This window comes from Motacilla alba, chromosome 19 (genome assembly GCF_015832195.1).
Source record: "Motacilla alba alba isolate MOTALB_02 chromosome 19, Motacilla_alba_V1.0_pri, whole genome shotgun sequence".
Classification (NCBI taxonomy): Eukaryota; Metazoa; Chordata; class Aves; order Passeriformes; family Motacillidae; genus Motacilla; species Motacilla alba.
The window spans coordinates 3,451,538-3,478,274 of NC_052034.1; the positions used below are offsets into that span (position 1 = coordinate 3,451,538).

A 26,737-nucleotide genomic window follows, 5' to 3' on the forward strand; every position below is an offset into this window, starting at 1 on the left:
GCTCTGCCCTAAGCAGACAAGACTATTCTTTTCTGTTCTAGCTGGGATAAAATGGATTTGATAGCTCACTAAAGAAAACAAGTGGTACAGTCCTCCCTCCTCCTCCTCACCAAGATGATTCCTCTCCATCTTAAGCAAGGAAACAACAAACCCAACAGCCCCCCATCTGCCAGGCTCCTGGGCAAGAGGGGCTCTTTAAAATCAAAATGCACAGTGACTCATGCAAAACTAAACCACCTTGCTATTACATGTGATCTCAGTGCAGGCAGTCATTTCAGAGTGCAGGAAAGAGAGGTTCTCCAATGTTCCTGCCACAGAGTATTTACCAAGCTCATTACCACAGTGAGTGGCCAAATGCTGACGGGATAAAGTGACCTGGATGTCACTCTAGACCTGCTCTTCCTTGAGGATGAGTATAAAGGAGCCAACCTCCCATGGCCACAGGGAAAGCTCCTGCTTGGGGTGATAAAAGAGGATGATGTTGCCAAATCAAGCTACAGAAGATTGCTTCCAGTCCTCTCTGCTTTGCTGCAGTGGGTTTTTCTTGGGTTTGGGTTGGGTTTTTTTTTTCTGTCTGGAAGCCAGAACTGAAATACTCCCAGGGGAGACTGAAATCAAACAGTAATTTGTGTTCCTCTCCCATCCTGTTTTTTCTTATTTTTCCCTTGCAGAAGAACAAATCCATCCTTGAACCCTGGCATTTCCCAGTTCCTCCCAGATCTGAAGGCCAGGCAGGCACACAGCAGCAGCTGGACTCCTGCAAGCTGTCAGGAGGAAGGCTGCTGCAAGGGAAAGAGCTCATTTCTTCTGAGTAGTTCCTGCTCCTTTGAACATAACCTCTGTTCCAGACACTGGAAAGAATATTTGTGCCCTTAGCAGACAATACTCAGCATCTGCCCAGCTGTGACCATTTCCTGAACTGTTTTATTCCTTGAAGCTGTTCAATAATTTGCACCTCCTGAAGTGAGGAGTTGTGGGAGGGGTCACAGAGCCCATTCCACCCCTGCTCTTGCAGAAAGTAATCTCATGGAAGTGGGCACAAGCCTGTCTCTCAGAGACTGGGAGCATCCAAAAGAGCTGAGGAACACTGCACCAGCTCCCTGCTTCATCCTTTCCTCCACTTTGCACAGTGGAGGCAGAACCCTGCAGGACTTGTTTAAATAAGGTTAATAAATACATTGGAGATGATACCTGCAGGGGAGAGGTCGTTTGCCTTTCCCTTGCCATGTAGCTCTGGGGCCCCAGGGGCAGCCACTGCTGCTCTGCAGAGCTCTGCTGGCACAGGGGCACAGGAGAAGCCTCAGTTTATGCTCCCAGAGCTGCCTGTACTGGCCAACATGTGAGAACTCATCAGGGCACTGAGAGTCAGGAGTGATACAGTCACGCTCTACTTCCTCCATAACACAAACTGAAAAATAATGAGGGCAAGCAAGCCACTAAAAATAAACTTAACCTTTCAGCAGCCACGGCATCACTCCTGCCACATGCAGATGATGGGGCTACCATGATTAATTCTGCTGATTCAGGACTGGAAAGAAGACAAGACTCAAAGCAGCCCTTAGTTAATGAGAACTGCTCGTGCTCTGGTGTCCCTATCAGCATGGATCTCATCAGCCCAGACAGTGCTCTGCTCCAGCTGAGGACCAATGCAAAGCTCTGGCTTCAAGGGAGTTGTAGACAATGAGCATTTCCTGGTAACATGCTCTGAGACAAGAAGAGGGTTAGATCCCCACTGCACACACAGGAAACATAAAGCATGAAGGTGGGAAAGTGATTTCTGCACAGCCACAAAGTAAGACAAGAGTAGAACTGGGATAAAAATCAAGTTTTCCTTAAATTTCTTATATATAACTCAGCTGCTAACTTGTTTTCCCATGATCTCTTCAGGGTGGAGGATGACACCTAACAACCTGCCTTTCATTCCTCTTTGTAGGTCATAGAGCAGTTGAGTGAGCAAACAGAGGTCCAGGCAGCTGGAAGCTCTTTAGGCCCTCTGTGCCAATGGTGTGAGCACTGATCATCAACCTCTGCTCCTCAGTGCTCAACCTCTGCTCCTCAGTGCTCAGCCTCTACTCAACCTCTGCTCCTCAGCCATCAGCCTCTGCTCAACCTCTGCTCCTCAGTGTTCAGCGTCTGCCCAACCTCTGCTCCTCAGTGCTCAACCTCTGCTCCTCAGCCATCAGCCTCTGCCCAGCCTCTGCTCCTCAGCCATCAGCCTCTGCCCAGCCTCTGCTCCTCAGCCATCAGCCTCTGCTCCTCAGTGCTCAGCCTCTGCCCAACCTCTGCTCACTCCTCAAACTGTGCCTGAAACCACCTCCCCACCCAGCCCAAACAAAGCATGCTTGCTTTAACCCCACCCCCTCCCCTCTGTTAGGTTATTTCAGAAGTTGCTGGGAAAAGCCATGATCCCCCTCTAACACTGAATTCCAGCCATCAAAGCTCTCAGCATCTTCCCAGAGGAGCTGAAGGTCCCAGTATGGGTTCTGTGGCACTGCAGCTTTCTCTAGGCAAGTGAGAAAGGCAAATCACTGTGATGTTGTCAGCAAGGACAGCCAGAAGAATTTGTTTATTTGAATTGCACAGATGATTCAGAAAACAAATGGCTGCTATAAATACAAAGCTGTACTTGCAAAGAGTTCTTCTCATGCCTGGGAAAGGCAGGGGCAGCTCTGGAGGAAATCTCTCTAGGACACAGAAAGGTCTGAATGAGCAGAGGGTTAAAGTAAAATACAGTGGCTGTCTTGCCAGCAAAATCTGAGTGATTTTAATAAAGGGATTTTTGTCTATTAACCTCATCATCACAACATGGAGGCACAGGGTCCCAGAATAAGGAATAAAATGGTGAGGGAACTAACAGACTTCCTAAAAGTGGCAAATAGGGACAGCTCCAGTGAAAGAGCAATGTTCTTGGGCAGAGAGGTAAATTCAGGTACCTGGACAAGATGGCAACATCCTCTGGTGAAGAACTTTCCAAAACCCACCTGCCACCAGCTCCGGCATCAGATATTCACACTCTCCTCAAAGCAGAGTGCAAAGTGATCTGTGGCATATTTTAGTGGGATCAAGGACAGGAAGAGCAAAGAGGACCCACTGAAAGGGAGACTGGCAAGGTCCCAGCTGATGGAACACCAAAAGATGCTGTAGGTTATTTCCAGAGCTGTGGCAGTTTCTCCAGACAGTGTCATGTCCCCCAGCCTGGCACTGAGTCGGAGCAGTGAAGTGAACACTGCCCTGGTTCTGCTTCCACAGCAGCACCAGCCCAGGGGGCACCCAGAGAAGTTTGCAGCCATTGTACCTGACAGCATTGTAGAGAGAGATGTGGTTGGCATGGCCACTGACTCCTCCTGCATCAAACGTCACCACCTGCAATAAACACACACAAGAAGCATTTAGGAGCAGGAGGAGGAGCCTGTGCAGTTCCCAAATTTGCCATCCAAGCCCTGTCCCAGCCCGTTGTGTCTAATGAGTTGTTTATGTGTTGCACAATGAGGCCTTGTGTGTGAACTCCTCATGCCACAGAAACACAACCAAACAAACAAGGCACTCTGGAACCAGATGACTGCACAGCCCAACAGCTCCAACAACAGAAAGATGGCAAAGATCGTGTCCCCACTGGCAGCATGCACTTGTTACTTATTACCAGGGTAAAAGGTCACTTTCAAAGTGATCTGTTGCAAATGTGTCCCTGACCCCAGAGGTCCAGCTCTATGAATCACTCTCTCCTGGACCTGAGAACATCCTCCAGTGCCTGTGGATGAGAGGGTGAAGCTATGGTTTGAATCAGGACATTGCTGCAACACGAGCCACACAAGCATGTATGACTGTCCTGGTTCTGACAGGAGAAGAAGCCTTTTAAAATAATCTGAATGCACTTTTGTACAACCAAATCTGGCTTCTCACTGAATTAGACTGTATTGTTAATTGCTTCTCTGCAGGGAGAAATGGGAACTCCAAACTGCAGAAGCAATGTGTGCACACAGCACTGACCAGGCACTGTCCAGAGCCCAGAACACCCCTGGCTCCCTGCCCTCAGCCCCACCAACAGTGTGCCAGGGCTGAGGCATCACCCTGGGGACATCCTCCCTCTGTGGGGCTGTGCAATGGGCACCTAAAGGCTCCCAGTCCCAACCAAGCAGCCAAACTGGCAGCACAGAGTGTGGAGTGGACAGGGAATGTGTGCCATCCTCTTTGCAGGGAGTGAAAGTAACAGTCCCTGGACAGTGCAAAGCTCAGTGCTTGCTCTGGGAGAGGCCCAGCAGCAGAGCTCTCCACAGCTCCCTTCTCTGGAACCAGGAAGAAATCATCAACTCCCACGTTTCAGGCAATGTTTGCTTCCTTGCCAGCCTGTTCTCTCTTCAGGGAAGGAAATGCTGCAGCCCTGCTCACTCACAGCACCTCCCTTCCCAAAATCTATTTCATATGCAGGGCCTGGAGCACTGGGTTAGAGATCAGGGGAAGATCAAAAGCCACTGTGCCCATCCTTCAACTTGCTCCTCCAGCAGGAGAGGCCCTCCCAGCCAGGGAATATTGAGTCAAGAGAGAGAGGAAACACAAAGGCAGCGATGAGAAATACTTCAAACCCCACAAACTTCACACGGGCCTGCTTATAAACCCACCCACCCAGGACAAGCCCACAGTCAAACTTTCCACTTTGCCCAGTGGCCAGCAAGCACCAGGTTGCTCTTTGCTGGCAGGAGCTGGTGGGACCAAAATTGGTTTCATTCATACACAAAGAAGCATTTTTTGTTCAACCCCTATTTTCTAAGGAGAAGAAGGATGTGTTTAACCTTGGCTGCTGCTGCACATCAGCATTAGCAGAGAGCTCTGCAGGGCCTTGGGGCTGAGCCCTCCCCGTGGATATCAGCTTGTGGAGGAGCTCATAGTGAAATTCAGCACAGCTCAGGGTGAGCACAGCACCCTGGACTTTACAGATAAGAAAAAAACACACTCTGAAGTCACTCCTACTTAGAGTGGTACTTCCCTAAGATGACAACATACCCCGCTCACTGCAGGCAGAATTAATTCCTATTCAGGTGAATAACTGTGAGTCTGATAAGGGCTGGACTCGCACTAAACCTTTTTACTCAATGGGGACACAAAGAGGGTTTGTCTCTTCTGCCTGCTCCCTGATTTTCATGTAACCTGTACAAACAGAACACTTTTAAGAGCAGCACCCTGCTGTCAAATGTGGATGAAATTAGCCAATGGGCTCTAAAGTCCTTTGAAACATGCATGTGCACATACATATAAATACAATTGCATTATTCCTGTTTCCTTAGGAAATCAAACTAAAAACCCCAGACAAGCCAAAACACACATTTTTTTCTTCTGTGGAGGTTACAAGAGAAGGAACCAGAAGACTGAGATAAGAGACTTCAGTGAGCAGACTAAATAAACTAATCATTGTTTTCACAAAACTGGCTCAGGCCAACTGTGGGAGCAACAAGGCTGGGTTAGGAAATATTCTTGACATGGGAATTATCTGTTCAGAAACACCTTTGGAGGTTTTCCTTCTCCACATCTGTTTTGAAATAGAAGCTGCTGAGCTTATGTAATGTCTGAACCAGCTGAAGAGACTGCAGAGAGCCCATTTTCAATTGCTGTAGTCCAGCTTACTGTTATTGTTTACTGAATTGCCTGCCTCTTCAAATAAAGGAATTTTTAAGTACAATTCCCAAGGTATCTGCACAGTGACTTGGCCAAGGTGGCATTGCCTTTGTCTGATCCCTCTCAGCACACGTCTGGCTCTGGGACAGCAGAGATGTCCCACCCTAAATATATCATATATCATCTAAATATCCATATTAGTAATCAGGGCTCTGATTCCACAGCACCACTGTGCTGCTCATGACTTAAAGCAGGCAGCAATCACATGTAAATCAATCCCTCTGGCTTCAGGGATTCATTTCATTGATAAGGAATTTGAATTTCTTTCTCACTTGCTGAAGATATTTTCACACGGGAGCATTTGCTCCTTCCACCCAGCGCAGCTCCTGCCGTGCTGGCTTTTAACTCCAAACCTGAACCAGGCTGATGATGAAATCAAGCAAACAATCAGAACAGGATGAGAAAACCTGAACATCTTGAAAGTGTCTGGCTTAAAAACAGGCTTAGCCAGTTCTGGGAGCGAAAGGCTGGGATAGTAAATATACTTCATGTGGAAATTATTGCTCAATGAAATTTTTAGGGCAAGAGGGAGTTCCCTCCCCACACCTGTTCTGAAATGGGAGCTGCTGCTGTTGCTGGTTTTTCTTCTGGGTGACCTTGGTATTCAGGAAATGGAGCTTTCACTGGTGGAAGCCAGAGCAGCAGCCAAGACAAACAGGTCCAGAAATCCCTTCCGGAGAGGGGAGAGCACAGAGGAAATTACTCAATTACCAGCAGAAGAGAAAACTCCTGAGAGCTCTGGAGTCCATGATCCCTCCTCACACCTCAAAGCTGAGGTTCTCCTCCTCTCTCTGGTGTCACACAGTGCTTCAAACACAGCACACATCTGCTGTGAGGACACAAAGGCCTCTGCTTTTTAACAAGGGCCATCCCTTAAAATGCCACAGCAAGCAACTCCACTTCTCATGGCCTTTCCCAAGAGCATCTCTCCTTGCACTCCCAGAGGCCAGGGAGATACAAACTCCCTCTGAGTCCCTTCTGAGTTTGGAGATGTCTTTTGTGTCTGATTTAGGAGCAACAGTTAAAATACTGTGTAACTTCTTTTTTTACACACCAAACACTTTCTAATCTGGATCAAGACAGAGCAGCCTTGGCTGCCTCTCCCTGCAACACTGGCTTTTGCTTGGAAATCCATCAGGCAGGAAATAATTCCCAAAGTCTATAAATTAGCTTTGGCTTTGAGTACACCAACCATTAATTTCTGTGTCTGCACTATTTAATGTAGAGCTTGGATGAAATATGTCCCTGAAGCTCCCAAAAAGATTGAGCTACTCCTGGACTTCCAGGGCAATTGAACAAATGAGTAACCATGTAATGGAAGAAAACTACACAGCACATGTGGGACTCCTTGCCTTGCAATCCTTCCTTTCAGACATGCTGGAACTGCAGCCCCTGCTCCACTGCCAGATGGCACACAACATGTTCTGTAAATAAAGATAATAAAGATACCACCGTGGATGCAGGGACTACTGGGAGAACTGGGGAAAGGTTTCCCACTGGGATAGCTAAAACAACACACACCCTCCAGTCATGCTGATTCCTCTGAGCTAGGCAGAAACTCTGTTAGTTTTTGGTTTTTTCAAGGCTCTTTTAACATGTTTAGCCAATTCTACCAATTTCAACATTAGTGATAAATGGACTCAGTTTACCTTTCAAGGCAAGGCTGTTGGGTTAGGACAGCAGAGATATCACAGAGAGCAAGCTCTGAAGTTTTAAATTGCAGGATGTTTAACAAAGGTACTTAGGTACTTCTCTCACTGTAGTTGGCAAATTCAGTCTGCTCCTAAATGAATGGTATTACAGCAAACACCTGAGACCCGTGTGATTGCTTGGGACACTTCAAATAATGAACTTTTCCAGAGCAGTTCATTACCAGCAGCCCTGAGGAGCTGCTCCAGCTGCCCCTGGTGCTGCTGCTGTGTCCTGCTGCAGTGATTTGTGCTCGGTGCTGGTCAGGGAAGGGCTGATGGCAATGCAGGGATGCAGGGGTTCCCACCTGGCAGGGCCAACACCATGCCCAGGAATGTTTCTTGCTCTGCAAACCCCACATTTCCTGCTCTGCAAACCCCACATTTCCCTGCTCAGTTCAGCTCTGTCAGTGGCAGACTCCAGCCTCCCCCAGCACAAACAGCTGGAGTTTAATTTTCCCCGAGGCAAAGATCTAATCCTTCCTAAGCATCCAGAGGAGTTCTGGTGTTTTCAGAATTTCTTCTGGGGTTTTGGTGCACTTGTCCCTGTGCCCCTGAGAGTCACAAACATGCAATACAAACCCTCCTGTGTTTGGAGCTTTCAGATTAGATTAAAACCTATCTATTCAGGGGGCCAAAAGGCACAAAAGGAGTCCAGGAAAACTGCATTTGTCTCTGTGCACAGCAATGAATTTCATGGAAAATTAGCCTCAGAATCAATACAAAGTTGGATGCATGATGCTGGTTTTGTGCTCACGGGGCTTTCATGCTGCAGGAGATGTGGTTTCTTGTTTTGTGAAGTGCTGAAAGGCTTTGAGAGTTTCGTGATTTTGCTGCTAATCAGTGTGTGACAGTGCCAAGACTGATCAAAGCAGGGTTCAACAGAGAAGAACACAACACAACCCTTTCCATGCTTAGGCCCCTATTCCTGTTCTGTGGGAAAAAAAACCCCCAAACTATTCCAGTGCCAGGAAATCTCCCCAGTTTAATATCCTTCAATCCTGACCTATAACCCTGCTAATCGAGCTCTCTAACACACATCTGCCAATGGGCTTCAAATCTAAGCTTAAACCTAAGTCTAAAGCCCAATTTAGCTCTCTCCATCACAACATGGTTACTTTAAAACACAGAAACCATCTGAAGAGTTAGAAAAGTGAAATTCCTCCATTATTTGTTTTTCAGTGGGAAGCAAAGAAAGTTCTCCTGAGAGAGAAGATACATCCTAACCTTAGAGACTCCCAAGAAAGCTTCCAGAGGGAAAGGCAAAGCCCAGAGCACTGGCTCAGGAGTAATGTGGCAATTGCCTGTGCTGCAGAAAGTGTCACATTACCAGGTTGATGTTCTTGGCTTCTATGTGCTCCAGGACAAGGGTGGCCAGGAGCTGTGTGTCCCACTCCACAGCAGGATCATCAGGAAGATCCCTGGAAATGAGAAGGGCAATCAGTCACTTCACTGCTGAGAACTTTGTAAAGACCACTCTGAAACAGAGAGATCATCTTAATCACAGAATGAAATCAAGATACATTTATTTACCATATAAAACCGGCTTAAGAGTCTTACAAGCTTGGATACTGGAGGGTTGAAAGAGAAAGAACAGTTCCAACACCCTCCTCGTGGATTTGTCAAGGTCTCCCTTTCCTCTTACCACCAAGGCAGACTTTGCGACTGCTTTACTTCAAGCAACATCTATTTTGTAAATTCTTTTTCTTGATTTATCCCAATCAAATTTAAAACCCCTTTAAAAACCACATTTTTCTGAAAGATTTCCCAATCATAATCTACTGGCGAATTACACTGGGAAGGTACCAAGCAAACTCCTGCTGTCATTTATTCAGGAATAATCCACTAACCACAACCAGAGGACAGCAGAGTTGTAATTATACGGCTTGGATTTGATAGTAGCTGTTCATGTGTTTATTTTGTGCTCTGCATACCCAGCTGGTATGCAGAGCATACTGTGACTGAACTCCCTGCCCGGGTATTTTGGATTGCAGGACTCTAGGGGCAGAGACCATGAGCCAAATGCAAAATAGCACCAGACAGCCAAGAGAACATTCCATATTTACACAACTGAGAGCTGAATGTGACCCCCCAGTCATTATGTTTGAATGATGCCAAGAAAACATTGCTCACAAAGTTGCAAAGGTTATTAGCAACAATAGGATAACACACAGCTGCTAAAACCCAATAATGACATGTTAAACTGGTCTTTTTCTCAGACCTTTTCCCTGCTCTGGAAGTCTGATAATCACTGTGAGGTGGTTCAGCAGCAAAATGACTACGCAGCATTCTCCCACAGAGCCAGGGGCTGGAGCTGAACCTCTCCAGCTGTTTGCAGCAGAGAGCAGGAGCCACATCCCAGCCCTGCTCAGGCCTTGTTCCCTCCCTGCCTGCAGGGACAGCAACATCTGCAACAAAACTACAGGCAAAGTCTCCTTGGCACATCCCAAAATAAACCTCAGCCTGGGTTTTCAGGAGAAGTCTTCTGGCCACAGATTTCCCCACTGCTGTTAACAGTAGCTGGAGTGGAAGGAAGAGCTTTCTGTCCAAACTGACCATTAGATTTTTTGTTGTTACGTGTTCCTGTTCAGCTCAGGCCCAAATAATGTGAATTAGAAACCCCAGCACAAGGGAAGGTGCTCCTACACCAGGCTGCACATTCCAGCTCTGGTCCCTGTAGCAGCACTACAGCAACAGAAAGTTTTGTGTTGGCAATTCCCTCAGGCACAGACAGCATCTCTGCCTGATGGACACCAGACACCTGAATTTCAGCAGGGGAAGGAAGCCCTGGTGCATCTGGTGGCTGCCTCATCAGCTTAACAAACCTACATCTTTCACACAAACTTTCACACCTCCTGTTTGAGGAGGAAGTGGCCCAGGTGACCCTGAAGGTATGACAAGTCCCAGCATGTCACAAAAAGCCTTAAACTGAGCACATTTATAAATATGATTCACCTAAAACATCTCAAGAAACAACCAGAGTGAGTCCAAGTGCAAGTGTGACAGTGCTTCAGTTGTTTGAACAATCCCTTCGAGGTCTGTCAAGCCTTAACCTGATAATATTAAAGCAGCAAATTATCCAACAGGGATTCTTCCACTGATCACTTGCAGTGCAAATATCATTCCCCTTTTTGGACAGGGCTTAAACGGAGGAAGTGAAGAGTCCCATTAAAACAGGAAGGGTGCTCCAACAGTGAGAGGTCAGGAAAAAAAAGTAGGGCTTGGAATTTATGATGTCCAGGAGGCTTTGGTGTCATAGCCACTGCACTCAGCTTTATTGGGCTGTTTCCAAAAAGGCTGCTGGGTAGTGGAGCAGGTTTTAACTAGTTTAGACAGATAAAGATCATCCTCGTCAATGGAAATGAACAGCTGGAGGCAACGGTTTAGAATCCCTGGAAACAAAACAATCTGAAGGCATGAGCAAATTAACTCCATCAACACTGAACTGATTGAGCAGGAATATTCTACCCAAAATTCTGCTTCTACCTAGTTACTACTGGTCAGAAAGAGACCACTTACTGCCAGCAAGGAAAAGGAAATATTCTCCTTGCCTCATATTTGTCAGGTACAGAAGAGAAGCTGATCTTGCCAAACAAGAGACACATGCACAGAAGCACATTCCTGACGGCCCATGGAAGTGTTCCCAGCTCATTCTGCAAACACAAAAACTTACACACAGCTAACTGACAAACCCAGAGGCACCCAGGGAAGTCAGCAGAACTACATTCATTCAGCAATAAATACATTCATCTGGACTGCTCCAGGAAGAGACTTTTCTTTTATGGTAAGAGTTTGTATAATACTTCATGAAGTTGGAAACGTGTTCCCGTGATAGTAAGGGACCCGCAGAAAACATGAGAGCAGCAATTTTCTGCCTGTGCTCTGGATATCAGTAACTGGGTACAATAAGGATGAAAAGGTGATGAAGAGAACCAAGTTCATACACAGCTATGCACACAGGACAGGCTTACACGAGGTCTCCACATGCCCAGGGAACTCTGAAGGGACATCAAACTTTGAAAACTGCTCACAAAATCATTCCTGAAAAAAAATATTTTCTTAATATCATAAATAGGTTTTGCCCAAACCTGAACAGTCCCCCGAGGTGCTGCCCTATTAAAATAAGCTGCATTCATTGCTTTTACCTTCAGGACCTTGTATGAGAAACATTCAGCATTTCAGTGGTTAACTGCACGCTGCCTTTTCTGGCTAAGGCTGATAATGCCTCTGAGCTCAAGGTCGAAGGGCTGAGATAAAGGACTATAAAGGAGTGAAAATTAGCACATTCCCTGGAGCAGACTGGAGCTGGTCCCAGGAGACACCGCTCCCTCCCTGTCCTCTGCCCCAGAGAGCTCCTTGTTGCTGCTGTCAGTCACTGCCACACACCAAGACATAAATCCTGCAGGGAGGCCTCCCAGGTCATGCTGCTGGAGGGGGCTGTGGGAAGGGCACAGGGCTTTGGGCACTTGGCCATATTTCCATCAAACTATTATGGTCTGGAAGGGATGTTTATGGGATTCCACGTGTCTGATATTGAATGCAGGTAGCTGCTTGAATGCAGGGAAAAATGGGGAGATGAATAGGAGGAAAAAAAATTCAATGGAATAAAGCTCCAGAAGAGTTGTTTTCCCAGGAATTTTCAGTGAAAGTCATGCTGTGCACTATACAGGGAATTTACTGCTGTGCCAGGGGATCTGCAGCCTCAAGAGAGGGAAATGGAGAATTATGCTGCAGTGTGGAGAAGGGTCTGTCTCTGCTCACTGATTTCAGCAGTCACAGGAAACATCATGTTCAGAAAACAAAATCCTGCACCTTCCTCTGAACCCATCCACTGGCAGCAAGAACCAGACAGGACCCCTGGTTTTCTCCACCTCACTCCTTTGCTTTCCTCCCTGCCAAGCTGAGCACAGCAGACACTGGCACCTGCAGCTGCCCTTCCCAAGGTTTTCCCAGGAAGGATGCAGTGGATGTCCTGGATATCCTGGAGCTCCCTCGTGGGGATCTACAAGGGCCCACAGCAAATCACATCAGCACAAGGCACCACCCCACCTTGTGCAGGTTTGGCCCAGCAGCCTCCCAGCTGACAATGAGAGATGTCCAAAACCATCATCAATCATTTCTGCCTGGTGCCAGCTCCTCTCCAGGGCTCTCCTCTGCCTGCCCTGGGCTGGAGCTGCTCTCCCACCTCAGCCTGGAACACTCTGCACTTTGCCAGCCCTGCGGGCCCTGCCAGCTGCCAGCAGAGTTTTGTAGGCTCATCTTTCTAGGAACATCTGTGCTCAAGATGACCAGGTTCCTGTCATTTGGGAGGTGACTTTTGGCCAAGGTAGAGATTTCAAAGCCTTCACAGATACATATTGCCAAGTTATACCCTCCTTACATGACAGACTGCTCAATCCCTGTCCAATTTTCCACTGCTCACCTTCCACAGGGCTTTCAGCAGCAGCCAGGGCGTTCAGATGGACAATCCTCTCTTGAAGCCTTCCGTGTAATTTATTCTGCTCATGAACTAAGCTCTCATGACTGCGCTAAAGGTTAAGTTAAACCCAACAGCTGGTCTGTGTGATGGCCACGTGGCTCCACAAACACCAAATGGGCTGTGGGATAACCTTGAGACCTGACCCTCTGTGAGCTGGGAAATCCCCAGGCCCTGGGGGCTCTGGTTACCCCAGAGTCACCTCATGGGTACCAGCAGGGACCACTCTGCCCCGACAGGAAATCTTTGTGGGTGCCTTTTACAGGGAGCAGGCAATAGAACGACTTCTTGGAGATGTTAAGGTCTCCATTTACACATTCCAAGACACCAGTGCCAAACTTTCAAGGTGCCCATGTGATTTTCCATCCCACTACACACCAAAAGGGTCGGGATGAAAGAGCTTTCCCATTTCTTACTGCCTTTTTATCCTGCACAACTTTATAATCAGTCCAAGGCTAGGGACCAGGAAATTTTTTGGCATAACTTCTCCTTATCCCCAGTGCCTGATTTTCCATTAAATCAGCCCAAAGGTCAGTGGGCTGATGGTGGAAGCAGGTGAGCTGCTGTGCACGAGGCTCCCAGCTGGGAACGACGACCACAAAGTGTTTGTTGGAACAGAGGATGCCCTTTGTATAAAGTTGTAACTGTATGAAATGAACATCTGGGCAATGAAACTGGATCAAGAAGCAAAAGATCCCACAGAACAAAACGAGGTGAGTGCACAATTAGTGAAAAAGCCATGTGATGACTAGAGGCAATCAGTGACCTTTATATCACAGCTTCAAAGTAACTGAAAAAAAATGTGTAAACAGAAATTATTTCATGCTCTCCAAAGCAGAGCAGAGAATTTTATTTTTGAGATTATGCTAAGATAAGCTAAGACTGGCTAGCCCTGGGTCTTGAAGCACAGCCTCTAAATCCTGACTTTTATAACTATTTACAAATTCCTCTTCCTATAATGGGCAATTACAGACAGGAGGGAATTATTGCTGTTAGGCTGCATGTACATCTCTGATTCAATTGAAAATAGCCCACTTAGATAAATGATCAGCATCTTGCAACATCATGTTCTACAGAGAACAGATGCTGTGTGCTTATTGGAATGTAACAACCTCCAATTTGGGAGAGAAATGGACTCGAGCAGGATGCCAACTGTCAAATGAAAAGCCACCTACGACAGGGAAGCTCAAGACATTTTAAAACCAGCAGCATCCTCCCTCTCCTCATAGTAAAGAAATACTGATTATTCTGAGAGTTGTATTTTAAGATTGGAAATAATAATCTTAGGGTTTGGTGTAGGTAGAGGGTAAAGGAAGTGGGGAAGATGTAATGACTGGAATATTAACAGTAAAATACTCTGGGAGAGCTCTGCATGTTCCCATGACAAACCCAGCACACCTCTGACAGGTGACACTCCAGCTTCCTCCATCCCTCCCCAGAGACAAAGGGTAATTAGGTCCTGAGGGAACACACTTGTTTGACTTGGGCATGATCATGTGTTTCTCTTTAAAAAATAAGCATCCTTTGGGTTTAAATTCACAGGAATTATGACAGAACACAGGACTGGCTGTTTGCAAAGATCTATCCAAATGGCCCTGTACTAATTTATTTTTTTTAATGAATTATTGATGATTTCTCAGCAGAGACTGATGTCTATTCACAGGGATGACACAATTGCTTATCATAATTTGAAATCTGGTATTCATTTGACGTCTGTGCCTCAGCGCCTTGTTGATAAATTACAGCACAAAGCTCTGCAGGAACAAGTTCATATTCAATGTCTTCAAACAAAAACAATTGATGGTTCCTTTCAAGACCAGAAATACATAGAAGCTATGATGGCTAAAGCTAATTTTAAAAAGTAACTTAAAAAAATAGTTTGGAGAGGGCATCAGGCCCTGCTGTGTAAGACAGGAAACAAAATTCAGCTCAATTATTTCTGAATTGATATTTAGTCACAGTATTTTTATCTTCTGCTCTTCACACCAGTGAAATGGAAATAATTATATGTTTCACCCCTATGTAAAGAAATTTGGGATCCTTCTAAAGAAAGTGTTCTGTCTGTTCTCTGATTTCTAGATGGAAATCTAAGACGTGTCTCAGCAATCCTGGGTACTGGGAGCCCTTTATTCCTTGTACTGTCTTCCCATGGGGTATTGAATCAAGTTGAACATCTTGGTTTTGACTTGAAGGTCTAGCCCAAAATATACAAAATACTGCATAAAACTCCAAAATTAAGAGTATGGTGAACAGTTCTGTCCATTTGGAGCTGAGGAGCTCTGCAACAAGGATAACACTTCAAGCAGTCAGGACTTCCTTAGAGGATGGTGCCAAACAGTGAATGGGCTCTCAAATCAAGTAATCACAAACTGCTTTGATTTCTACTGCAAATACCAGGAATGCTCCTGGGAACCTGTCCTTTTTAGCAGAAAACACAGGAATATTAAAGTTCAAAATTCCCCAGGCTCTCCAGAGCAGATAAGAAAGCTGAGACATCTGGGCCAAATGTCATCCCAACAATGGAGACCCCGTTTGCCAAAGCATGTGACAGGGACAGGGGCTGGGTGTGTCACCTACTGGGCACCTTGCTTTGTCACGTAGGTGTCACCTCACCACGCTGCAGCTGAGGGGACATTTCCAGATGGGACAGCTCCTGGGCAAAGCAGCAGCATTTCAGTTCAGCTCCTCCCTAAGGCCAGCAAGGTGGATGGAAACGCTCGTGGAAAGCCTGCAGAGCAGACATGGACTACAGCAGCTGGTGGCCTTTGGGAATTCCAGAGCACACTCTCGGAACCATCTGCTCTTGTCTGTGTCAGCTCCCAGGGGAGGGACAGACTGACCTGATCCCAAAAAAGGTGGACTGGTCTCTACTAACTCCCTGGGCTCCATTATGTACCCTTTGGGATGCCTCTGGTCACTCTGGTAATTGGGACAGTCACAGGGGAAGGACACAGCCCAAAGCACCATCAGCACTGTGAGCAATGAGCATCACCGGGCCCAGATGAAGTGATCAGGCAGCTCCAGAATAGCTCCCAGATCATTCCTCATTATTATTGTTGGCTTTGCCATAGTGCCTCGGAATTCATCTGGGCCCTGGCAGTCTAAGTTGCCCTGACAGAGAACAAAAAGCCCAGCAATCCCACAATCACCACTGATGTTTTTAAACTGAAATACAAATCACCAGCAAAACCAGGAGTCTCTGAGGAGCAGACCACAGGACTTCACTCCTCCCTTAGTTTATTTTGTTTTGTAAAATGCTTGAAGAAAGGAACAGCTCAGTGGGGCAGAGCTTGGGACAGGGTGTGTTAAGCCATTCACCAAGAAGCCATGTCCAGCTCACTTGAGTCCTGCCACCACTGGCTCTTGGACAGATTCCAGTTCCAGTCTGGGCCAGGAGGTCTCACTGTCCTGGCAGGAGAGCTGTAAGAGCACAGGTAGAAAGCAACACCCTGTTGTTCTTAGCTAGGTTTGCTCTGCAGTTCTGCCACACAAAAGGTCACGCATGCATCCTAACATGCCCAAGACCTCACAGTGGAAAAGGTACAAACCCAAGGGGAAGGAACAAAAAGTCTCTCAAAGCAGCCAGCAAAATCTTTCAGAAGCAAATGACTGAAATACCACAACCTTCCTATGCCAAATAAACCTGGTGACCCTTCAGCACAACCTTAATATTAAATCTGTTTGCTCTTGGAATGACAAATACACCACACTGTGTAGGCAAAACTGCAGTTCTGATTCTGGCCCATGGAAGTCAAACAGGACTTTGCCACTGACTCAATGGCCAGACCCTCAAAAAGCAGGAGAGCCAAAAACATAATCACTCCAGCCAAAGAGATAGACCTTGGTCTATCCCACATAACAAAAATACTACAGTCAGAAACCTCAGGAGACAGCTTGTAGCCAAATCAATCCCTCAGCCACTTCAATTAATCATCTGGAAAGGGAAAGCACAGAATACTCGCTTCATGGACATTGATTTCTCATGCCAAAACTTATGTAAATGCAGATGCAACTTCAGCAGAGCTCTCCAGAGGATGATGGCCTGATTCCAAACGCAGCTTCCCATGTTGCAACGTTCCAATTTCCCTCTACCAATTCTATCCAAAAAAGTCTCCTGACTTCTCAGCCTCCCACAAACTCCCATCTCCTGCAATCCATTTGATCTCTGCAATGACATTGGAGCATTCATTCTTGCAGTCATGCTGTACCCACGTAATGCTGATGTTCTGATGCCCCGGGCTCTCTAGCCGGGTGCAAATTTCAGTCCTACACCAAATCACTTCCTTTTAGAAGACAATGTATCAGGAAGTTAAACACCTCTCTTACTCCCACAAACTTTACCGGCACGCAAAGTTTCTCTCATGCAGACACCCCTCCCGCAGGCGCTGCCCCAGTTACAGGGCTCCAGCAGCACGCTCCTCTGAAACCTCCCACAGCAGCCCGAGCAGGAGCTATGCCTGGAACTCCATTTGCGACAGCAAAGCGGGCCTGGGCAACAATGAACAAACCGAGCAGAAGGAACGCGGGGCCCTTTGTGGCCGGGGCCGCTGCCAGCGTTATGCAATGCTCGCTATGGCAACGCCGGCGCTCGGCAGTAACCCCGCCGCAGGCACTGAACTCTGCCCCACTGGCGAGCGCCGGGCCGCCCACTCGCCCGGCCGGGCTGTTTACACTGCTCACATGACGGCCCGAGGGAGGCTCCTGGCAGCCGCTCCAGCAGCCAGCCGGATTTCTAGGACCGGCCGGCACCGCCAAAGGCTGGCAGCCATTCACTCCGGCGAGCTGCGGGGCCCGCCCGCAGCACCCAAGGGCACGGGCGGCGAGCGGGGCTCGCTCCTCCCGGCATCAACGCACCGAGCATCCAGCGAGGGGACAGAGAAATCGGGAAGCTTTAAAGAAGGGAAGCGCGTCGTTGCGAAGTGTGGAATATGTTAAAATCCCTTTGTTTGCGAAAATGTATAATAGTAAAAAGTTCTGCTGGTTGATTTGTGGAGTTCCACCTGGCACACCCAGGCTTGGCAGCTCTGAAATAAATAATCAATGTCTGCCTCGAGTGTGCCATTACTGGCTTGCTGCACACCGGGTAACAAATCCCATTTTTGCAGACGACAGTATCTTTTTTCTTTCCTTAATGAGTGGCAGATGAGTGAGGGTAATGAACTGGAGCTGGGCACTCGTCAAGAGCTGTGTGCCATGAGCTGCACGTACCTGGGTTACACGAGGTTGCACAGAGCTCCCAGAGCGGCACAGAACTGTCCCAGCCCTGGGCTCGGGAGCATTCAGCAGGACACAGAGGAGTATGTGGAGACAGGGATGCTGTGCTCCACAGGTGTCTTGCTAAAATGGTGATTTAGCCTTACAGCACAATCCCCAAGGAAAAAGCTGCAGATTCCCAAGCCGCTGTGTGAGCCCTGCTGCTGCTCCGGCACTTCCACTGCATTTATTTCCACACGATAACAGATGTTCATTAACTCACACCCCTGTGAGCCTGGTATGGGGAAGTGAGTGAATAATAACCTCCACGTTTTCTAATGAGAGAATTAAGAGCTCAGGTAGCTCTCCCTGGAGAGCCCGAGGCAGCAGAGCTGAGTCAGGGGCAGAGCCTGGAACGGAGCCCTGAGCCCGGCTCGGCTGCAGCACCCACACTCACTCCAGGAATATGTTCCACTGCCTGGGGCAAACAACAACCCAATCTTCAACAGGCCTCCTACCTGTGCTCTGCAGAGCCTCCTGTATTCCTGGGCACTTGGACTGAGCAGAAAACACATTTACAGTTGCAAACGATCCACCATTACCACCAACATCAAAGGAGCTGCTTAAACATGCCCCCAAAACTTGCCAGGGGCCAAAGAGTGACCTCTGCATCACCCAATTGTGCTCTGCATGACACAGCCCTAGATGATTCCTTGTGTCAATACTCTTGGCTGGTCTTCCTTTTAGGAAAAAACTCATGTCTTGCCCTAAAATATTGTATTCTCCAGTAAAATCTTGCTACTCTCAGTAAGAGGTTGTGTGGATTTCTCTTCTTTGCTATGATGACAAATTCCTTGTCACAAGAATGGACCCTGCAGATATAAAGCTCTGAAAAGCAGTGCCTTGACACCAAAACTACCTTCATGCAGTTACCCCTACATCCAAATATAAAAGTTGCATTAGAAAAAACAGAAAGGAAATTTAGGTCTGGCTAAAAATCTTGACACTCCCAAATTTCAGTTTAAATCAGTGGCTCAGTCTCATTTCTGCAGGAACAGGCTGTTGCAGCTCTCTGACCCTCACTGGTGACAGCAGCTGTGGGAGTTCTCCTCCAAGCCTCAGTCTCTTGGCACCAATGCTGCAAAGCCCTCACCTCTCTCCCCCACGGGTCAAACCTCTGCCTGCAAATGTTTTTATCCTGCAATATTATACAGTGCCTTTCCCAAGGCAAATGATAAACCAGCCTTGGCAGCCCATCGTGTGGCTACTTTCAAGAAGAGAAATGCTGAGTATTTGGCTTATGAACCAGAAATACAGGAAGAAAATATTTATAACAATGCTACTGTTTAAATAAAGGAGACCATAATTTATTACAGATGTGACCCTTCTCCAAAATGAAGGGTTTAAATCTTGCTGATGCAATGTAATGACAAGAAGTAGAATGGACTTAATGAAGAATTCAACCAACTTCAATTCTGAATTGCCCCCTTTTATCACCTGCAATTTTGTACCCAAAATAGGAACAAAATTTGCTTCTTTGAAGCATTGTTTGTCAGACTTTTCAGGGCTCAGATTTAAAAACTGATTGATAGGAAAACATCCATCCTTCATCCTAAAAGAGACTGAGCACTTCTACATTCAACACAATTCAGTTAATTATTAACAATTTAAGATGAGAAAATGGCATGCAACTCAGACAAGATTTGTTATGCTTACAGTCACATCTAAAGAATGTAGAATGTATGTGCATGGAGGGGAGGATGTGTAATGAATTATTTCACTGCAAATGACAATTGCAGAGAAACAGACTGCAATGCTGAAATGAGAAACCCTGAAATGACTGTACAAGCAGTCTGCAGGTACAATGAGACTGAGTTAATATGTGACTGGTTAGAAGAGGGGGCATGACTTGGCATGGAACTGTAATCAAAATGTTTTCATTTAATGCTTCACTTGGCACACAAGGATCAGGTAACAAAATATTCACCCCAAATCCCATTTCAGTTGCTAAAAAGGTATTTCAGTTCTCTGCACTGCAGTAAAAATACTTTTTTCATTTTAACTAAAATGGATTTAAGAAGTTACAAGAGGCAAAAGATGCTCAATGATGTCCAGCAAAGAGTCTATTTCCCTTCTCCTGATGCAATAAGACTGAAATCATAAAACACCACCCACATTTGCTAATCTAGTGCACATTAGGAAAAAGGTGAATATGTGACAAATGAAAACATTCACTTCCTATTTGCTTCATCAAGTTCTGTTTTCTCCTTTTAAAAAAGCTGGTATTGCATCACCTGAACAGCATTTCCTTCAGAAGAAATTAGCTAAAGTCTTCAAAATTGGCTTCAGTATCTCCACCAACAGCAAGAGTAAAACTCCATAAACAAACAAGTAAAATTCATTGAATTCCTTGAGATACTGAGTATCTTTTACACTCTTTTACTCACTATATGAAAATACCTGAAAGTGTTTAACTATTTGCCAGCATCACTAACCTGCTAACAGAACATTTTATTCTATTCACAATTGCTGTGTGTTGGGCATTCTGCATTGCTGGCACGCTGTGTCGGTGGGGCTGGGTTCTCTTAAACAAAATTCCTACTTGGTAGTGGGGTTGTGTTAAATGTACTCCCAACCTGGCAAGTGTCCTTTAAGGAACTGATTCTTTTTAACAGTTTGCTCTAATCTGAAGTACCACACCCACCACCTTCTAATTCAATTGCACAGTGGAACTGAAAAACTTTGTCATTTTCTGTATACTGATTGAACTAGGGCCAAGGGGAATAAAACCATTAAGGTTTCACGTGAACTCAGAGAAGAAAGACTTCTTTGGTAATATAATTACAGAGCACAGAGCTCGTAAGAGGAAATGAACTGCAGGGATTTATTTGATTAGACTTTTTTTTTTTCTTTTTCCTTTTTAATGATAGCAAGGGCTCTCCTTCCCCCACCCCTTCCAGTCTAACAGTAGATGCTAAGCAAATTCTTGGCAGGCAGGAAGTGGGACTGTTACAGAGGGATGTTTCAATGGGACACTGTTATGGACAGAGTGTGTCCAGCTCAGTTTTGGGTACCTCACCCATTGCTGAGGAGCATGAACAACACTCCAGCTGTATGAAGAGTTTGTTTGCACAAGAAGCTGAGGTTGTGTCCCACCATATCACCTCTCCAGCATCAGGGCAGAGCTGGAGCAGGGATCTGTGAGCCACTTCAGGGCCTGTGCAAGACCCAAGGGCAGTGACCAGTTGACTTCGTTGTCTTGGTAACGTCGTGGCTGACCTGGGTTGACCAGATCAGTGTGACTTAATCATGCTAAGAAGGAAACAACTGCAACAAGTGGAGAGCTAATTACTGTAGGCTCCCTCCCTGAATGGACTTCCTCAAGCTGTGCCTCACGTTCACAACCTTTGGCCTGCCTAAGCATTCAGCCAGTTCTGACTGTCACCTCCCTGGGACAGCCAAGTCACCTGCAGCACTTAGTGCACTCTGCACCACGGGTCTGTATCTATGCACAGCCACGCACTCCCTGGGGTCTCAGGAAGCAGCAGGTTATAAACTCCTATTTATATAGAGGATTTTACTGTTAGTTACAATGTAAAGTGCATGTTTTACCCACTCAGTGTGTTTAAACTCTGTTTTTCTCTCTCTCTGTACGGCAATGCAGCTGTGGAGATCATCTGGGAGACTAAAACAAATGGTGCCCTGATATAATCATAACAGAGCTGGAGGAAAGGCAATTTCAGCAAAAATCTTGACAGCAGAATCTGCTTCTGTTTAAGTCTGACCTGTTCTCCTTGCAGAAGCAGCATGACAGAATGTTTTGCAAAAGATTTGTATTAATATGCTTGGCTGTCAGCTCTAGATGTTGCTCCTTGTCTGTGTAATAATTACATGGAATGCTCAGTGGAGATGTTCTCTAAATTGAAATAAACAGAATCAATACAGACTTAACTGCACTGTCACACCACATGAATAAAACATGCTGATGGATTTTCTTGGCCAGTGTTCAACAGGGATTTATTTGGTCATTGTTATTGCTATGCAAAGTGCATGTAAAATGGCGTGCCAGCAGTTGAAAAATGCCATTTCTGTCTCAATTTTACCTGCTGTTGTTGCCAGTAACTCCTAGGATTCCTCAAATAGAAAGAGTTGCATATTTATCTCTGCCACACAGCACAAAGGAAGAAAAAGAAACATTTTGGAAAATAGCTATGTACAATGGTTAACACTGGACAGGGATCTAGGGGACAGATATTATATAAAAAATTACTCAACATAATTTTACAAGTTAACTTTGATTCCTCTGCATTTCTTATATGTATTTCTCCAACACCAAACCCTCCTTTTTTCATGCTGCCTGATGAACTGCTGCAGTTCACTGACTCCTGGACCTTCACTTGGTTTTGCAGTTTATGTATCTTTTAGAAGGTCTCAGCAAACAGCAGCCAAACCCCTAAATGTAGTCACTTCCTTCATCATCCCAAGCAGCCCAAGGTTGTTTCAGTTCACTGGAAGGCACCGAAGCATGCACAGGTCTCATCTGATTACGGAGAGCCTGTAATGCCCCGAGGCCACTGAGACTGTCAACACAGCTGTCCCTGTGTGCTGAGACAAATGTCCTGCTGGGCAATCCCTGAGTCAAAATGGAAACACAACTTCTGACATGGATTAGGGGGAAGGACAAGGACTGGAAATAGGCCAGGAAGCCAGGGAAGTTTATTAGGTATCGCTAAAGGAGATTCTATTGAGCTGTTAGGAAATACCTTGACCCTGGTGCTGTTCTGCAAGTCCCAGTATTCTGAAGTATTTCACTTCTCTGGTCACCTGTTGCTAACACAACACAAAAAATGAACATTTTCTGAGCATGTTTCAGACACACATGACTACACAGAATGTGTATAAAGCTCACAAAGAAGGGAGGTGCAGAGATCTGCACTCTAATGGCATTATTAGCTCTTGTGAGAAAAGCAGTCTCGCTGCATCAGCACTGAGCAGCTCCCACCCTCACCCTTCCCACACCCTCATCCACCCCACATTTTCATCCTCCCCACACCTTCATCCTCCCCATACCTTCATCCTTCCCATACCTTCATCCATCCCACACCTTCATCCATCCCACACCCTCACCCATCCCATCCTCACCCATCCCACATCTTCATCCTCCCCACACCCTCATCCATCCCACACCTTCATCCTCCCCACACCTTCATCCTTCCCACCCCTTCACCCATCCCATACCCTCAGAAAAATCCTGGCAGAGCTGCAGTCAAAGGCAGAAATTCTGTTTTCTGACACAGCAGAAGCAAACTGGAGCAATCCAGTCCCTGAAACCACTGGACAATCTCCTGAATGCACATCCCCAAATAAATGTTTAAATTACAATTACTGTTTGTGCAGATCACTTGAAGATCAAATGAGTCTGGGCAACAGTGGTTAAACATTAAGTTCTGCAGGTTTATTTTTCTAATACCTCTTCATATTCTTTCTTTTTAATTAATTTTCTGGTCATCTGTGGCTTAGAAAATGATTGATTCAGTAGGTATCCTCACCCACATCTGGGCTTTCTTTAAACAAGGTCACAACAATGATGAATCTTCTATATAATACTTTATTCCTTCCTATGTTCATGCTTTTGGTGTTTTAATCATAATTAGAGGTTCACACACTCCCATCTCAGCAAGTACAGTATGCTGGATAAGCCAAAAAACTATTTCAGTTGAAGGCTTGCCCAGATATCTAATATTTTATCATAAAAAACTGAAATTTTCTTTTGCTCTGAGTCACTGATATAAAATTTACTTCATGGAACATTTGAAATGGGAAAAAAAAAAAAAAAAAAAAAAAAAAAAAGAAAAAAGAAAGGGAAAACATCCCTGTAAAACAGGACTCCAAGAATTGGCAGCAGCATTCCCAACCTTGGGCCCTGTCCCTGCCAGTTCAGCTGCTCCAAGGGCCAGGGAGTGTTGGTGACACCACAACAGTGACAGCGCCACACAGAAAATTCAGATCAGGCTGTGGTGAAGACCAAGCCAGCAAAATTCCTGCCTACCTCTTCCTGCAGCCCAGGACAGGTGGGTGTCAACCCACTCACTGAATGAGTGATTCAGTTCTTTCTAAAACAACTCTCTCTCTAAGGATAGAATTGAATTGCTCCAGTTTGTTGTATTAATAGGGATGGAGTGATGCATTTCTCCTCACTAAATTAACTTTTAGTCATGGTTGTGCAATTTTGAGTTGAGATGGAAGCTGGAGCTCCAAATCATAACAGTATTTTATAATTGTTTCCAAACAACTGGGTAAATTATATCAGAATTTCTAGAAATAATGGAAAAGCTTATCAAAACACAATATTAAAAACTAACACATGCAGTAAACAAAGATAATATTAACTGCAGTTAAGGAGATAAAGCAGTTGGTTTTGGATCACACATGCTGTTGAGGCATCTAAAAAATTAGTAGAACAGACTTTCACATCTATTTTTATTCACAGACCACAAGATGAAAAAGGATTTCCTCCTTCAGTTTTGAATGAGCTTCTCAACTCTGAATTACTGAGTGTCTGATAAGACAACTCAAAAGGAGTCTCTCACTCTAAAGTAGTCCAGTGCTAAGAGAGAGGACTCCAGGACTCCATCCATTCTGTGGTTTTACCTTCTCTTCAACAGTGGCAGGAAAAAGCACAGTGCCTGCCTCTTAAATTTCATGGAAGTTATCACGTTAAGAATACATGAATCTTAGTTCTTAGTACAGATGGTCATAAATGCACATTAAATGACAATGTTTTCTTTTAAACCATTTAATTGAACATAATAAAATATTAATAATTGAAATAAATTTTGATCCATGCTGCTCCAGTGGCTTTTGGTTTTACAGGGCAAAATCAGGCTTGTCAGCTAATTAATTCTTGTGACTGATTGCAGTTATTATCAGTGTCATAGGCTTTTAAAGCCAGCAGGACCACTATGGTCATTATTCTCAAACAAAATGTGTGTAACAGCTCAACAGACCCCACCCACCAAATCTCTTCCTGGTGTTGGTCCTCCTGCATGACCATCAAGTCATCTCAAGGATAAAGCAAACAGCTCAAGCATTTTAAACATCCATTATTGGGCCTGTTTGCCACTTCTTTCATCATTCTGGTGGCAGTTTTCCAAGTATTTTACACCAAGATATTGAACTAGAACAAGAGAATCTCAAACCACACCTGAAGAGGCAATAACAGCTCCTTACTTCTGTCTGATGTTCAAAACCTGGGAAACACACACGCACAGGTGAGGTGACACAGGGCAGCATTCCTTGGGCTGGGCTTGGCTTCAAACAAGGGACTCCTGGCTCTCATCTGCACACTCAGATTCCTGAACACACTGATTCCAAGCAAAGGAGCGAGTGATAATCCTGTGGAAGGACCCCTCCAACCCATTCCTCTGTCCACAGGCAGAGGGAGAAGAGCAAAGAGCACCAAAGGTGCAGTCTCAGCAAACTGGGCTGGTCCTGCTGCTGGTGTTTTAATGGTGCAGTAAAGAACTGAGAGCCTGTGCTTGTCCCCAGCTTCTGCTGAGAGGGCACAAAGAGCCTCTGGTCACCTCCTTCCCACGAGTGAGCTGAGCATGGGGACTCAGTGAGTTCAGAGTTTGCCCTTGAACTGGTGTGGGCTGCATTTGGCACTCTGCTTTTAGATCAATACATAACCCAGGAGTAATCTTATCTGGCAGGAACAGGGGGGTTGGGGGGAGGAACACAGCCCCAGAGGTGAGGAGAGCAACTCTTCTAAATGTTAATGGGTTAAGAATAGAAAGGTCAAATGCCTGCCTTATCAGAAGGCCCCATGTGCAAACAGGCACCGAGCTCAGCAATCAGAGCACCAGCTGGGGATAAATGTCAGAAGTTAGTTACTGTAGCTGTAAACACCAAAAGCAGGATGGTGCAACTGGGAAACCTCCCAGGACACTTCTGGTTTATACAGATCACTGGGAAAGTCCAACTGCCAAGTCTGGCTGGAAATTACTTCAGTCTTAAAGCTGCTGTGGAAGCAGAGAGCACCTGTGAGCTGTGTGGTGGCCCCACAGTGAGCCACTGTAGGAGGGGTGTTGAGTGTGTCCTGCATCCAACATCCTGTGCTGGCTCCAGATTGCTCCTGCCAGAACTCACACATTCTCCTGGAAGGAGTATGAGGATGGAGACAGAAAGTCCTTCCTCACCTTCCTGAAGGCACAGAGGGCACTAAACAGCAGAAGCTGCATGAGAACCCTGAGCACAACATGTAACGGATTGGGGTGGAATAAGAGATGAGGCAGCACAGAAGAAATATATCTCCCTTAAATACATTTTTAGCCCAGATCTAATTAATCTTCTTGTTGGCATCCAAGGAAAGAGGCCAGAAGTTGTATTCCAGTGGGCAGTAATCTTCTTGCAGATACAAGCAATCAACTTGCAGGAATGATGAGCACAAACACATGCTGTGTGAGAGTTACTGTGAGGAGCCTTTGCCAGTCACCAGAGCATCCAGCCTGGCACCTTTTGCTTGCAGTAAGTTGTCAATAAAATTAATTTGATTCCATTCTCTGAAAAGACTGGCAGTGAGCAGCCATGTTAAAGAACACTGCTGTTCCCTCTCTCCTGGTACTGGAGAAGGTTACCTGAGTTTGGGAAACAGATACAGGATACCTGGCACAGCTCCCTGCTTTCTGCAGAACAAAGAGAACCATTCTTGTCA

The 26,737-nt window shown here is 45.8% G+C and overlaps 1 protein-coding gene across 4 annotated transcripts in view; it reads right to left on the reverse strand.

Annotated features, from left to right (window-relative positions):
• The window catches only part of PIGL (phosphatidylinositol glycan anchor biosynthesis class L), a 53,806-nt gene that overhangs the window by 10,747 nt on the left and 16,322 nt on the right, over positions 1 to 26,737 (reverse strand). For 3 of the 4 annotated variants that reach the window (XM_038158426.1, XM_038158428.1, XM_038158429.1), the window contains 3 exons: positions 22,788 to 22,854; positions 8,686 to 8,776; positions 3,296 to 3,363 (listed from right to left, as the gene is read on the reverse strand). In XM_038158426.1, the coding sequence (XP_038014354.1) occupies positions 3,296 to 3,363; positions 8,686 to 8,776; positions 22,788 to 22,854 (226 nt within the window). The remainder of the gene's footprint in view (positions 1 to 3,295; positions 3,364 to 8,685; positions 8,777 to 22,787; positions 22,855 to 26,737) is intronic. The other variant, XM_038158427.1, reaches the window with a different exon arrangement.